The 14,236-nt window shown below is 35.5% G+C and overlaps 1 protein-coding gene across 1 annotated transcript; it reads right to left on the bottom strand.

Moving 5' to 3' along the window:
* Positions 1-396: 396 nt before the first annotated feature.
* Positions 397-14,138, bottom strand: Smu1 (Smu1 spliceosomal factor). The gene is made up of 11 exons (XM_089237699.1): positions 14,007-14,138; positions 12,856-12,922; positions 10,026-10,169; positions 7,461-7,613; positions 7,171-7,321; positions 5,040-5,269; positions 3,778-3,873; positions 2,637-2,764; positions 2,255-2,549; positions 875-1,027; positions 397-643 (listed from the first exon to the last, which is right to left on the bottom strand). The coding sequence occupies exons 1-11, from the start codon at positions 14,030-14,032 to the stop codon at positions 545-547; spliced, it is 1,542 nt and encodes a 513-aa protein (XP_089093825.1). The 5' UTR covers positions 14,033-14,138; the 3' UTR covers positions 397-544.
* Positions 14,139-14,236: the final 98 nt, after the last annotated feature.

The raw sequence follows: 14,236 nt of genomic DNA on the forward strand, positions 1-14,236 counted from the left end.
GAGCACATGACTCTATCAAAAACATTTTTTTATATAAGAAAAAAAATTTCTGAAGAAAACTTTATGTGGTCTCTATTTATGTGGTTATGGCATAAGCAGCATTCAAACCCTCCCCCTCCTGTCATCAAAAGTCAGGAAACCTGAAACCACCCCCATCAATGCTGACATAATACTTGAATGACCTCTATAAGTACAGGCGCCAGTACTTTATCAATGTTTGTTATGTACTGCACGTTTAAAAAATTTATTTCGGGAAAAGGAAATGCATGTATAAAAATGTAGGACACATTTCAATATCAATTTTATAATGTCTAACTTAATTGCATTAAACATAAAATCATGTACACTGTACAGCATGACAATTCATTTCAAACCAATGATTTCAGAACAGCCAAATACACTTTTGTTCAATGTTGGTTTATTATGAAAAAAAATGTACATTATGCAAATCACCTGTCTGTATCTGCAGCAAGGGCTGCTCCTCATGGAATTCAAAGACACGTGCGTCTATCAGTTCACCTGAAAATGATATAGCGTATACAGACTATGGCTTCCACAATTTCATGAGACCATCTTCACTGTACGTAGCAATGAGATTTTGATGAGGGTGATGAGCAATACCGATGACATCTTTTTCGTGAACCTGTCAAGAGACATTTGAAAAGGAATTGTGTTTTACTTCAAGATCATCAGTTTCATCAAATGAAATGTGATTTTGGTAGCATTGCCTAGTGATATACAAAGATAAATTTACATCATACTGACTTCAAGATTTGCTATAAGTTCGTCTAATTGAAACAAAAACAAATTTAAGCAAATGTGGGCTGATGCAAGTCTGGGTACTACGTATATTGTAGAAAAAAAAAATACATACAGTCAACATTCTTTCCAGTTTTCCTGTTGTAATGGAAAAGCAATAGAGAACAAAATCTTCGCCGACACAATATATCCACTCGCCACGGGGGGAAACGGTACAGCAAACGAAGTCACCGCCTTCTCTTTTACCGCTGGAGAAGCTTCTCACAATCTAATCAAGAAATTGAAAAGTTTAAAAAAAATGCAGTTTTCGACATAAAAATTTATAAAAACCAATAAATAGCCTAAAAGAATACGTACGAGGGCTATCTGGAAAAAGTAATAATCGTTTCTAAAATCAAGAATTTAGGAACTGATTCTGAAAAACCAATTCCATAATTTCTTGTTGAGTTCAGAGAACTGAATGTTGATAACATCTAAGAACAGGATTCTCTCTAAGGTAGGTGCCTAGGCAGCCACCCAATACGTTTGCAGGTCAAAACCAGTTCGCATCAAACCGGTTGTTAAATTACAGTCGGATCCCGTTATAACGAGCTCCAAGAGTCTGGAGAAATCACTTTGTTATAACGAAATTTCGTTATAAAGGAACTTCAGGTTTTTGCATTGTTCCTATGTAAATTTATCTGGTGGATTAGAAAAATGTTTGCTAAAACGAGATTTTTGCTATAACGGTATTCGACTGTATTTGAATCCCGCTGCTGTCTAAAACAGGGCTGCATAACCTTTTCAGTCCTCGGGTCAGATATGTGAGATAATTACTCCTTGCAAGCCATGAACCTTGGTTCTACATGAAAAAGTTGCTTAGCTACATAGATATTCCAAAATAAACGGACAATAACCTTAGAGAAACATGAATCTCTAACACATTTCACCAGACTAGTGACTGGGGTTTCAGCTTTTAAATATTTTGTTATTTGTAGAAATTTTGCCATTCACACACACACGAAAACTTTCGTATTTCCTGAGTAGTAGCTTTTGTATATACATTCACATACGCCAATGAAAAGACAAAAGCTATTGTGTGAAACAGAAAATGAAAACATTGTTTACTTTTTGCTTTGAGCCGCAACAAAAAAGTTAAAATTATGTTGTCTCTGTAATTTTTTCAGCGTTGTGTACATGTTATATTCTGGAAGCAATCAGAACAAAATAAAGAAAAGGAAGATCAAAATTTTTCTGAATCAAACTTTGAATTATCCAAAACACGAGGAAAAAAGATTGAATTAAACAGGCAATTGTGGCATTAAATTCTATAGGGGAATTCCTAAAATTTAAATTAACCAAGTTCAAATTAGCCACATTCATCTGTATATATGACAGACCTTTTCTGTAATTACTCTTACATGACCACTGAAAATAATCCTGGGCAACATACAGTCCACAAGTCAAAAAAGATCAGTGAATCATTTACAAAAGAATGATAAAATAAATAAATTACCTGTCCTTGCATGTTTAGAATAGAAACGGTGTTGGACCTGTTGCAAACCACAAAGTGTTCGGTATTTTTAGGGAGAGCATGAACACTGTTAACAGTAATATCAATGCCACTTGTGCCCCCAAGAGACTTGAAAGAGTTCACACACTCTGTGCTTTTTATATTCCACAGCTTGACGGCACCATCAGAACTGGCGCTGAGGATGTGATGGCCATCTGGTGTGAATATAGCTTCATTGACAAAAGAGGTATGGCCACGGAACTCTTTCAGCAGCTTTCCAGATTTCAAACCGTGCACTCTGCGAAATGAGACAAAAAGTGGTAAATAAGCTTTCCCATTACATAAAAATTCAAATCAGCAGCTAATATTAAAAATATTCACATACCTGATTGTATGATCAAAAGATGCGCTCAACAACTGACTGCTGTCTTTGGAAAACTGCACGCAGGTGATTCCTTTTGAGTGTGCACGTTCATATCTTCTCAAACATTGACCTGTTTGAATCTTCCATACCTTAGTAAATCATCAGAAGAATGTAAAAAATTACTCAAGAACTGAACTTTATAGGACTTTTTTAAGGACTTATTAAGAGAAAAAGCTTCCCCCCCCCCATTCCATTTAGTACAGTGGAACCTGTATTAAGCAAAAACCTGTCTTCAATGAAAAGAAATCCCGGTCCAGTTATTTCAATGCCAAAATACACACTTAAAAAACCTCGATTAAACAGAACCTGACTAACGCTGAAACAGAAAATTATACCCTGTTAATGGAAAATTCTACACAAACACTTTGATTGTTTTACGATCAACTGGCCAAATGTTAAAGTGTTCTACTGAATTCTTTCCCCCAATATCTGCTTGCCAATGTGAGTTCTACATAAGCCTTAATTACAGCCCTGGTCACAAAGAGTACATAAACATAGATGGCGAAGTACAAACTGAACCTGAAATGATAGATATTACCACCCTTATTAAAAGTTTTAAAGAAAGTCAAAAAGAACATAAATGTAGTCTTTTTAGAACAGCGTAGGGTGAAATTTAACGCAGATGCTGTCAAAACCTAAATACAGTTGAAGTTTGTTGTAACGACACGTGGGATAAATCCCAAATTATTTCATATAACAACTCTTATATATGTTTTTCTGTCGATATAATGTCTATTTTCAATGGAATAATGAGCGTTGACTGTATTTAGTATGATTATAGAGTGAAATAATGCATATTACTTTATCAATTTTTTTAAAAATTACAATATTTATTGTTATTTTATTTCAATTGCATACAAGATTGTTACATAATTTTACATTGTGTGGCAATCTAACCTTTATTAAGCAGAAAGTGTTGTGTTCAATGGAAGGAGTCCCCTTGCGATTCTGTTGAAGACAGGTTTTACTGCAGTAAATTATTTATAAGATTTGTAGCATTCATAAATGACTAGACAAGCCTGAATAGACACTTTTGCTTTTGAAAGATAAATCGAGGCACATAGTGGTCAGTGAGCATTTATCAAAAGATTTTTATACATACCTTTATTTTACCATCTTGTCCACCAGAGGAAAGCATTTCTGAATCTCTGCTGAAGCAAAGGCAGAGAACAGCATCATCCATCATCATGAAGTTGTCCTTTAATATAATAAAAATTACTCATATAGCATAGACCTATAAAAATTCATAACTAGTATGAATAATGTTTTGTTGAAAGATATCGATTCAAGTTACTCCATCTCTTCTGTTTATTTTTCCCATTGATTTTTGATAGATTTCTTTTACAGATAACAGCGTGAGATTGGATGATTGTGGATCTTTCAACATCATTCATTCCACATAACTTTTGGATTGTGGGGCCACATAAATAAAGTAAACCTTCCTTAATGTTCCTCAAACTAATTTTGTACAACACCAACACTATGGCAGGACACATTATCTTACTGAAAGTAGCCATCGCCATTGGGATAAACCATCAACAAAGCAGGATATACTTCACAACTATTATATAATGGAGGATGGAAGCAAAAGAGTTTTCTTCCTGGAGAAATATTCTTTACCAATTATTTTCCACCCAAAATCACAAATTTTTTCACAATTACAGTCAATTTTTGAGAAATTTAACAACTACTCTGCAGTCCAGGAAGTTAAAATTATGGAACTTCTCAGAAAATCTGGAAGACTTGATGCCTGTGAAAATATTTTCTCCTTTCAGGATGTGTTGCAACTTATTTTTTAACGTTCAGAAATTGATAGAATATGCATTCAGTCATTTTTGGATTTAAAGTCCCTGATAGCAGAAGATGACAGTGGTGTGCACTGGCGATTTTAGTGGTTTTTTTTTGTTTTTTTTTGTTTTTTTTTTGCAGTAAAAAAATAACTCTATCCTTCCTTTAGAGAATCTTGCGAACACCTATAGTGGTGTGACAGTAACAAAAAAATGACAAATGGAAGTAATGTTTTCTAACTCTCTCGAGGAGAAATACTAAATTCAATGTCAGCTTCATAATCAAACTACTACTACTTCGGCTAAACTCCGGGAGTTTCTGCCCTCTTCTCTACCTCTTGTGCATATTATTTTGCTTGTCAACCTTAGTATAGTTCATGCCATCTAACATCATTCAGAACCATAGTATTAACACAGACAGGGAAAATTTTAATACAGTGCAGTTGCATCATTGAATTTCTTTTCTGTGTTATTTGAGAAATTTAATGTTTGTAATTTTTCACGTAACACTTTAAACTGGGCCTGGTAAACCTATGATCGAGGGGAAAAAATCTTAATATATATGAATAAGTCTAACCTGAGCTTGATACTTCAAATCTTTCCTTATCTTCCCGGTTGTAAAATTCCATACTTCTATGAAACCATCTACAGAACCAGTAATCAGATACTGGCCATCAGGCGAAAATCTAGCACATTCCACGTGAGCCTTGGCACCGAATTTGATCTGCTTCGACAGTTGGGTAGGATATTTTTCTTCTTCCTGCTCTTTGATGGCAGCTTTACCTCGGAAAAGATCGATAGTTGTTCCTGTGAAAAAAAACATTTAATAGCATTAGAAACAATAATAATATTGATATATGGATGCTGAACATTTTGAGCAATGGGTGGAAATCAATTATCAATTCCACGTATTAGGACAGTTACAGAAGACAACATTTGCAAGAGAAAGATTATGAATTAAGTGATGAGTAGGGATATGTAAATTAAGTGATGAGTAGGGATATGTAAATTAAGTGATGAGTAGGGATATGTAAATTAAGTGATGAGTAGGGATATGTAAATTAAGTGATGAGTAGGGATATGTAAATTAAGTGATGAGTAGGGATATGTAAATTAAGTGATGAGTAGGGATATGTAAATTAAGTGATGAGTAGGGATATGCAAATTAAATAATTTTTTTACAAAAAATCAGAAATTTTGTATTAATTTGCAGAAATAAAAAAAACTTCAAGCTAACAATTTTGCATTCATTCACAAAAAAAAAATTGCATTCACTCCCAAAAAAATCCAAATGAAAATTTTTCATTCATCCGCAAAAATATTTTTCAAACCAAAAACTTTGCATTCACTCGCAAAACTGAACTAAACTAATGAAACATTTTTTTAATAGTTTGATTACAATGCAGTACTTAGTTGAAAGTTTTAGAATTGTGCTCAGCAAAATTACAACCCATTTTTGCTCCAAAAAGTGTAAATTTTTAAGATTTCACAGAAAAGTGGTACAAATAAAATTTTTGCAATTTATTCATTAAAAATGGCAACTTTCACATTTGTCACATCTATTTCATGAATACGAAAATTATGTATCCCTAATGATAAGACAAAAAACGATTCCGAGCAGGATGGCCTTGGTTAATGTTGATGAGAAACCTTTGATCAATGCCAGAATGCAGGAGGCATCGGAGACACTCCAAAATGGTGCCAGGCACATGTCAAACGACTTTACAAAAAAAAAAAAAGAACAATAGGAGTATGAAGCTTTCATTAAGGATCTCATTTGAAGAAACTGACTGTAAGCAAACCAAAAATGGAAATTTTTTCGTTGTACTCTAATTTACCTGGATCCTTTGAGAGTGAAAAAGTGGGTCTCTCTCCAAAAAATTAAAGTATGCCCCCCTTCCCCCACCCATCATTCACTGGTGTATCCCTGTGAATCAAATAATTTGTTTCCAAAAACATGTTCAATCATTTGTTTGTTCATTGAAAAAAGGTTTAATTTACCAGCTTATAACTATGTTCTTTTACACTCTCATTGTCTACTCCAGTAGAGAAAGCTTGCAAAGAAACCCATTAACACTGAGAATTTAGCACATGGAATTTGACACTTAATAAATCTAAAACAAATAAAATTAAGTGTTGAGCACATTATATATTTACTAATAAATCAATCTATAAATTCTCATCTGATCAATTTTCCATTTCAGAAAACCTTAGCTCTTTCAATAATATCTTTGTATAACTTATTTGCCGTCCTAAATAAAAATTCATACAGTTCATATTACCCAAAAACAAAACTTTGCCTGGTTTTCATTCAAAGATATTTTTAATACGTTTTAAAGACAAATGAATTTTATAATAGAGAGCCATCTTGAGAACATCACGGTCAAAACATTTTGTTCGTGATTTTTCACCATAATAAAGACGGCTCCCCATTTAGGGTAGAAATGCATAAACCAGTGAAAGAAGGAAAAAATCCACTTGTCTTTTAAAACATGTTGAAAATATCTTTGAATAGTTACTGCCTGCTTATTATCACATTACATGAAGCAGGATCTACTGTAGCAGAAAAATAGAAAAATAAACTTGTCTCTTTTAATGACGATCAAGGTGCTATTTAATATCACCATAAATTTGGATGGGAATTCGGTCCGAAAATTACGGGGGGGGGGGGGATTAGAACTAAGAATCTGGAAGTTTTTTTTCCTTACCTGGTGGTAAAAGTCCCTGGTGCTGTTGCCATTTCAAAGCTTGGGCCAACAGAGCTAAGAGACGAGATGGAGGCACGACGCTGACTTCTCCTCCCAAAGCTTGTGCTATGACAGCTCTCCTACGCTCTTTGCTGCTGCCATCTGGATATGCCTAGGATATCGAGAAGAGCTGAATTATAAAGTGAAAAGAGCTAAAGCAATACACATTATGTATTTCACTTCTGTCAGTTAGTTACGGGCAAAATAATGGAATGCTAGAACAAAGAATATTAGAATTGAGGTTTACTTACTTCTCTCGGATCAAAATAGGATCGGGTCAGTAAATTCTCTAGATGTACAAATCTCTCAGCTTCTTGCTGCTTAAGTTTAATCATGGGATCAGTCTGTCGGAGAAGTGAACGAGCGGCACCCAACTCTCGCAGCTCTATGAGCTCTAACACCACCTGAGTGGAAACGATAGACAAATTCTCATTTTAAGAGACACGTTACATTTATGCAGAGCCATTGAACACGCGAAATAAGTTTATTTTAGTATAAGACTCAAAACATATATACATGTTTACTGAAAGGTATTATAATTATTACATGGATATACACTGCTCAAAACAATTAGGGGGAGCACATGGTTTTAACAAAATTACGCAAAGATGTATACCGATAAGTAAAATAAAATGAATCATCCATAATTTAAAGCCTAGCAGGAAACGGAAGAAGAAAACTTCATATGCAAATCAAAGTTCATGGCGTCAAAAACCAGAAAAATGAGATAAGGGCAGAAATCGGGGTGTTGCAGAAACGTCTGTTTTACTGCCGTAACTGTGAAATTTGATTGTGCAGTATTTTTTTTTGAGACAAGGTGACTTCGGGATGTCGCGGACGCTGTTGGAGTCGCCAGAAGTGTTGTTGCAAGGCTGTGGAATCGATTCCAAGAAACAGGAAATGTTAGACGTCGACCAGGGCAAGGTCGGCCACGCGCCACTACAGCAACTGATGACCAGTATATACGGTTAACAGCCCGTCGAAACAGAACAGAGAATGCTACGCAGCTGCAAAGACGGTTGCTCTTGGCAACAGGACGAAGGGTGTCCAGCCAAACAGTACGTAATCGGCTTCATGAGGGAGGGCTCTATGCACGTAGGCCAATGGTCTGCATTCTGTGGACCCCACGCCACCGTGCGGCCCGAAGAAGATGGGCTGCTGAACATCGAGATTGGGAGCAACATGAATGGAGCCAAGTGCTGTTTACAGACGAGTCCCGATTCAGTCTGAAGTGTGACACTCGACGTGTTCTGGTATGGAGGGACAGGGGCACTCGAAATAACCCCGCATTCGTTCGTGAAAGGTCACAATACAGACGAGCTGGTTGGATGGAATCAGAATAGGCGGACGTACGGACCTGCATATCATTCGGAATGGCACTTTGATGGCCCGAAGGTATGCAGACGAGATACTGCGACCTCATGTCATCCCTTACGCTGGAGCCATTGGAGATTCCTTTGTTTTCCAGGATGATAATGCCCGACCGCATAGAGCTCGTCTGGTGGAGAACATGCTTGAAGCTGAAACAATACAGCGTATGGAATGGCCAGCGTGCTCTCCTGACCTGAATCCAATCGAGCATGTTTGGGACATGCTCGGACGACGCATTGCTGCGCGACCAAGGTCGCCTGTTACTGTCCGAGACTTGCAGATTGCACTTCTTGAGGAGTGGAACAGTATTCCCCAAAGTCTGATCGATAACCTCATCACATCCATGGCAAACAGGTGTGCAGCAGTCTTAGCTGTTCGAGGAGACCACACGCCCTATTAAAACTCATGCATCATGTCTAAACAGTACTTTTTTTTATCGTTTACATGAAACCAAATTGTTGCCCTAAATCATCTTTTCATGTTTTTTCCATATTTTCAAAGAATTAAAGCTTAATTCCAAATTTTTTTACGTCTTTTTTCTGTATTGCGCATTGATACGCGTGTACTACCCATTGTATGCCAATACGTGGCTGTCTCGCACGGTTTTATTCACTTTTTTGCTTGCTCCCCTAATTGTTTTGAGCAGTGTATAAAGAAAGGCTATTATTATCCTAAGGAATAGGGCTTCCATTCTCATTAGTGGGAGCGCGTTCTTCACTGAAATTATTTTTCATGTTTTTTCCATATTTTCAAAGAATTAAAGCTTAATTCCAAATTTTTTTACGTCTTTTTTCTGTATTGCGCATTGATACGTGTGTACTACCCATTGTATGCCAATACGTGGCTGTCTCGCACGGTTTTATTCACTTTTTTGCTTGCTCCCCTAATTGTTTTGAGCAGTGTATAAAGAAAGGCTATTATTATCCTAAGGAATAGGGCTTCCATTCTCATTAGTGGGAGCGCGTTCTTCACTGAAATTATTTTTCATGTTTTTTCCATATTTTCAAAGAATTAAAGCTTAATTCCAAATTTTTTTACGTCTTTTTTCTGTATTGCACATTGATACGTGTGTATTATCCATTGTATGCCAATATGTGGCTGTCTCGCACGGTTTCCTTCACTTTTTTGCTTGCTCCACTAATTGTTTTGAGCAGTGTACTATGGCTATCAGATTTCAATATGATGAAAAGGGACACCTAGCCAATTCTCAGCTTATCAAAATTTTTTACAGAATATTGTCCATTTACGACAATTCTATTGTACAGTGTTCTTATCCCAGGAATTATACTCAAAAACTGGTTCATGATTCTACTTCATTTTTGCGACAAATCAAAAAAACTCATACATGAGTCACAACATCTTTTAGGGTTATTCATCCTCCTTTCATAAATTTATTTTTAAATATAGTTTTTATAGTATAGAAAAACAAAGTAAAATGAATTTACTTGTTCATATAGATCAATCAGTTTCTTATCCGGCAACTTCAAAGACTGCACAACTTTCAACACAGTGTCCCAATGTCCATTGTTTATGTCCTGTGTGAAACTGTCAATGCTGTCCACTGTGTTCAATGACACAGAAGTTTCCTCCTTTTTAAAATGAAAAATACAGAAAAGAAGATCAGTTTAAAAATAAAAATAACTGGAGTATAGTAGCAGAGATGATGTTGTACTTTAGGCAAAATCTGGGTCCATTGAAAGTGGGTCACTCTCGAAAAAATTAAAATATGCCTTTCCCCCCCCTCCCCCCTGAATCATTTACTACTACTTAACCATAAATGCACCTCATACACATTCTTCTACAGAATTTCTAACAAATTGGAACATGCCAGAACGTGTGTTCTGAGTGTATGTGTGGCCCTAAGGTATTTACATTGTTGAGTTGCACTTGTGTTCATGCTGTCATATGTCTTCCATTTTCTGGACTAAAGATGGAAAATACCCCATCATTCACTGGTGTATCCCTGTATATGTTGTAAAAAAGTTTGTATGTTTTTTTGTTTTTTTTTGACACAAAATAAAGTGTTCCAGACTCTGCCACGAAGCTGGGCTGGAAGAGATCTCGGCAACGGGATAAGTCCAGTGGCAAAGTTCTGGCGTTCATTCATTCATGGTGTATCCCTGTGTGTGAATCAAATAATTTGTTTCTAAAAACATGTTCAATCCAAAGGCTCATTGAAAAAAAGGTTTAATTTACAAGCTATTAATATTAATATTACTAGCTATGTTCTTTTACACTCTCGTTGTCTACTACAGTCGAATCCTGTTTTAACGAATACTGTTATAGCGAAAATCTCATTTTAACAAACACTTTTCTAATTCCCCAGATAAGTTTACATAGGAGCAATGCAAAATCCTAGAACTCCTTTATAACGAAGTGATTTCTCCAGTCTCTTGGAGTTCGTTATAATGGGATTAAACTGTAATAGAGAAAGATTGCAAAGAAACCCATTAACACTGAGAATTTAGCACATGGAATTTGACACGTAATAACTAAAACAAACAAAATTAAGTTAAGCACATTATATATTTACTAATAAATCAATCTATAAATTCTCTTCTGATCGATTCCCCATTTCAGAAAACCTTAGCTCTTTCAATAATATCTTCTGAATAAATTTAAAGCAAATGATTCCAAGACGCCAAGATATAAATAATTGTGAAGCAATTTCTTGGTGGAATGATTTTCTTTTCCCTCCCTGATGGTCCACCACTCCAACCTACCACCATTTAAGGGGGAATAACATTGCATACCTGAATATGGGAGCTATTTCAGATTTGTATTGGTGAAACGTAACAGTGTGCTTGTGTGTCAAGAGTTGTGAGTGTCTTTGAAATCTGATGTATACATATTTGTGTTGTAGGTCTGTGCGATCGTTGTGCCAACAGAGTTTTATTCAAAGGGACAGTCTCAACTCAAAATTGGATAACCTCAGAAAATCGTATTTAGCCGATTATCACTGTGCATTTGCGGGTTGAAACCCAGATTAACAACAGTCCTTCCTGTTGTAAATAAATATTCTCTGTATAATAAAACCCGGACTCTCTTTTAAATAATAGACTGATCAGGACATAAAAGTGATAACAACAAATCAGAAGGCACAACAATGGATAAATAAATAATATACAACAGAATGGTACAACCTGACCAATATCGGGGGGGGGGGGGGACATGCTTGTGACCAATGAATGTTTGAAACCTCTTGGCCGGCTTATCATTTTAGTGGCATTTATAGAAAAGGTCTTTCATTCTTTTCGTGGTCAAAAAAGTGTGGATTGGGAGTTTCGATATTGTCTGTTGCGGAGAATGTTTTTGACAGAACTCAGTTTTAGAAAGTGGTGTTCATGGAATGATTTCTTGGAAAAGAAGTAAAAGAAAAAGTGCCAAAGCCTGTGGTTAGACGATGAATATATCATTTGGATTTTATCATGAGTATCGACGGTCGTGAATGCAATGGCTACACGCCAACTTCATACTTTAACTTTAAAATCAAAAGTTAAAATTTTGAAGAACTAGAATCAGGGAAAAACTCAGAGTGAACTTGCAAAAGAATATGGAGTTGCACGGAACACCATTTCAACATTTGGTAGAAATAGGGAAAAAATTTTGTCAGCATTTGAATCTTATGAACCAAGCAGAAAACGCATAAGAAATCAGACTTCAGTGATGTAGAAAAAGCAACTCTTTTGTGATTCAAATCTGTTCAATCTCGCTCAATCCCATTATCAGGACCAATAATTCAAGAGAAAGAAAGAAATTCACAAAACAAAACATCTCAATCACGGTGATTTCACTGCAAGCAGTGGATGGTTGACCCGATTCAAAGAATGCCATAAGATATTGTTTTTAATAAAGTTTGTGGAAACAGCATATCTGCATGTCAAGAAACTGTGGAAAAATTTAAGAATGATATTCTCAAACCAATGATAGAAGTGTATAAAGATGCAAATGTGTTGAATTGTAATGAGACAGGTTTATTTTTTTTCAGTTTTGGCCTAACTCTCTTGCCTTAGCATTTTATTTAATTAAATCGTTCGAATGTGTATAATTACGTATACAAAAGCGATCAGACAAAAATTGAAAGTGAAACTCTGCTAACTTGAGATCCACTTAAGTTGACGTGTTTGTCGATATTTTTGGGATGTCTAGTAACTGAGCGTCTACTGTGTATATATATCACTAAATTATGAGTGATGCCGCATGAGTGTATTATAACTGACACTTTAATCAAATACTATAGGAGTGAAGTAGAAAATCAATCTAACGACTGCTTACTTGTAATGTTTGAAGAGTCCTCAAGAGATTATTTTCTTTTAAATACTGCTGAATGAGACGAATAACGCTAGGAAGAAAATAATATTTTAAAACTATTGAATCATAGAATAATATTGATTTCTGAAAAGATGTACAGTAAAACCCCTCTTTTGCAGACACAGATGGGACAAACAAAAATTGTCTGTTAAAAGAGGGGGTGACCGTTAAGCAGGGGTTTGAAATGCATTATTTATTGTACAAGAAGAAACTATTATTTGGACGTAAAAAAAGAGTGGCAGCATCTGAGAGCTAAGATTCCATAAACGGGTTTGCACCAAATGTGGCAATTATTTTATGTTGTCAACTGATTATCTTGGCCCTATCGATCTTTCAAAAATTTTCATTGGTGACAGTAATGTTTTTCAAGCTAACATGCTATCCTTATCTATTTTTGGGTCATTTACATTTCTTACTGTCACCAGCATCTTTAATCTCGTTATAACGTGTTCGTCATCATTGAAATTTTATTGAGCCGATGCCCAATTCGTCATCATGCAGCCTTTGCTTGGGAATATTTATAAATTCATTTTTTTTTATAGATGAGTATTCTTCAGTCAGACCAAGAAAACCTCAGTTTTTGACATAATTTGGCACGGTACCTCGTTGTAATAGCATGGGTTCAAACAGCAATCACACCAAAAAACTCGGCTGGCATTGGATTTGCCAGAATAGGAACTCAAAAGCCCAAATGTAATGGATCGGTGTGTGAATCCTGTAGCCAATACTTTCTTCATTGGTTCTAGATTTAACTCCTCACGATGTTCTAGCTTGCCAAAAAAAGGATGCCAATTTTTTTTTTTTGTCGGCCATCTTGATTTTCATATATGTTGAAGATGTTTGGCGAGTAAAAAAAACTTTTGTCGCCAAAAAGGAAAAACTTTGGCGGAATTGGAAATCGCCAAATTTGGCGCAACCCCGATATGGAATTCTAGGCGAGAGGTGTCCGTTAAGAGGGGTTTTACTGTACTAATACCATAAAAATTGTAGATAATCTTACATATTTACAAGTAAAATTAGCATCAACTAGAGGAATTAAAAATCAAAGAGGAAAATGATATTTGATAGAAATTGTATAAATAAACTGAAAAAAATGATTGAAAGATCCAACTAACTCAGCTGATTCAATTTCAATAGACATGCTACTTTACACCAAGCGCTTTGCTTTACACTTAGTCGATATCAACCATAGAAAAACCAAGCCACAACAAATGGTAACCCTTCAGCTTACGGCTAGGCTACACAATGAAATGTAAATAATGCTTTTGAACTGAAATATTGGCCGTGAAATTGTTGAACACTTTTTTTAAAAATTAAATAAAAACTTCAATGAGATAATAAATAA

The sequence above is a fragment of the Pholcus phalangioides genome, unplaced genomic scaffold (assembly GCF_987345545.1).
Source record: "Pholcus phalangioides strain wild (caught in Gottingen) unplaced genomic scaffold, Ppha-v1.0 ptg000010l_1, whole genome shotgun sequence".
Classification (NCBI taxonomy): Eukaryota; Metazoa; Arthropoda; class Arachnida; order Araneae; family Pholcidae; genus Pholcus; species Pholcus phalangioides.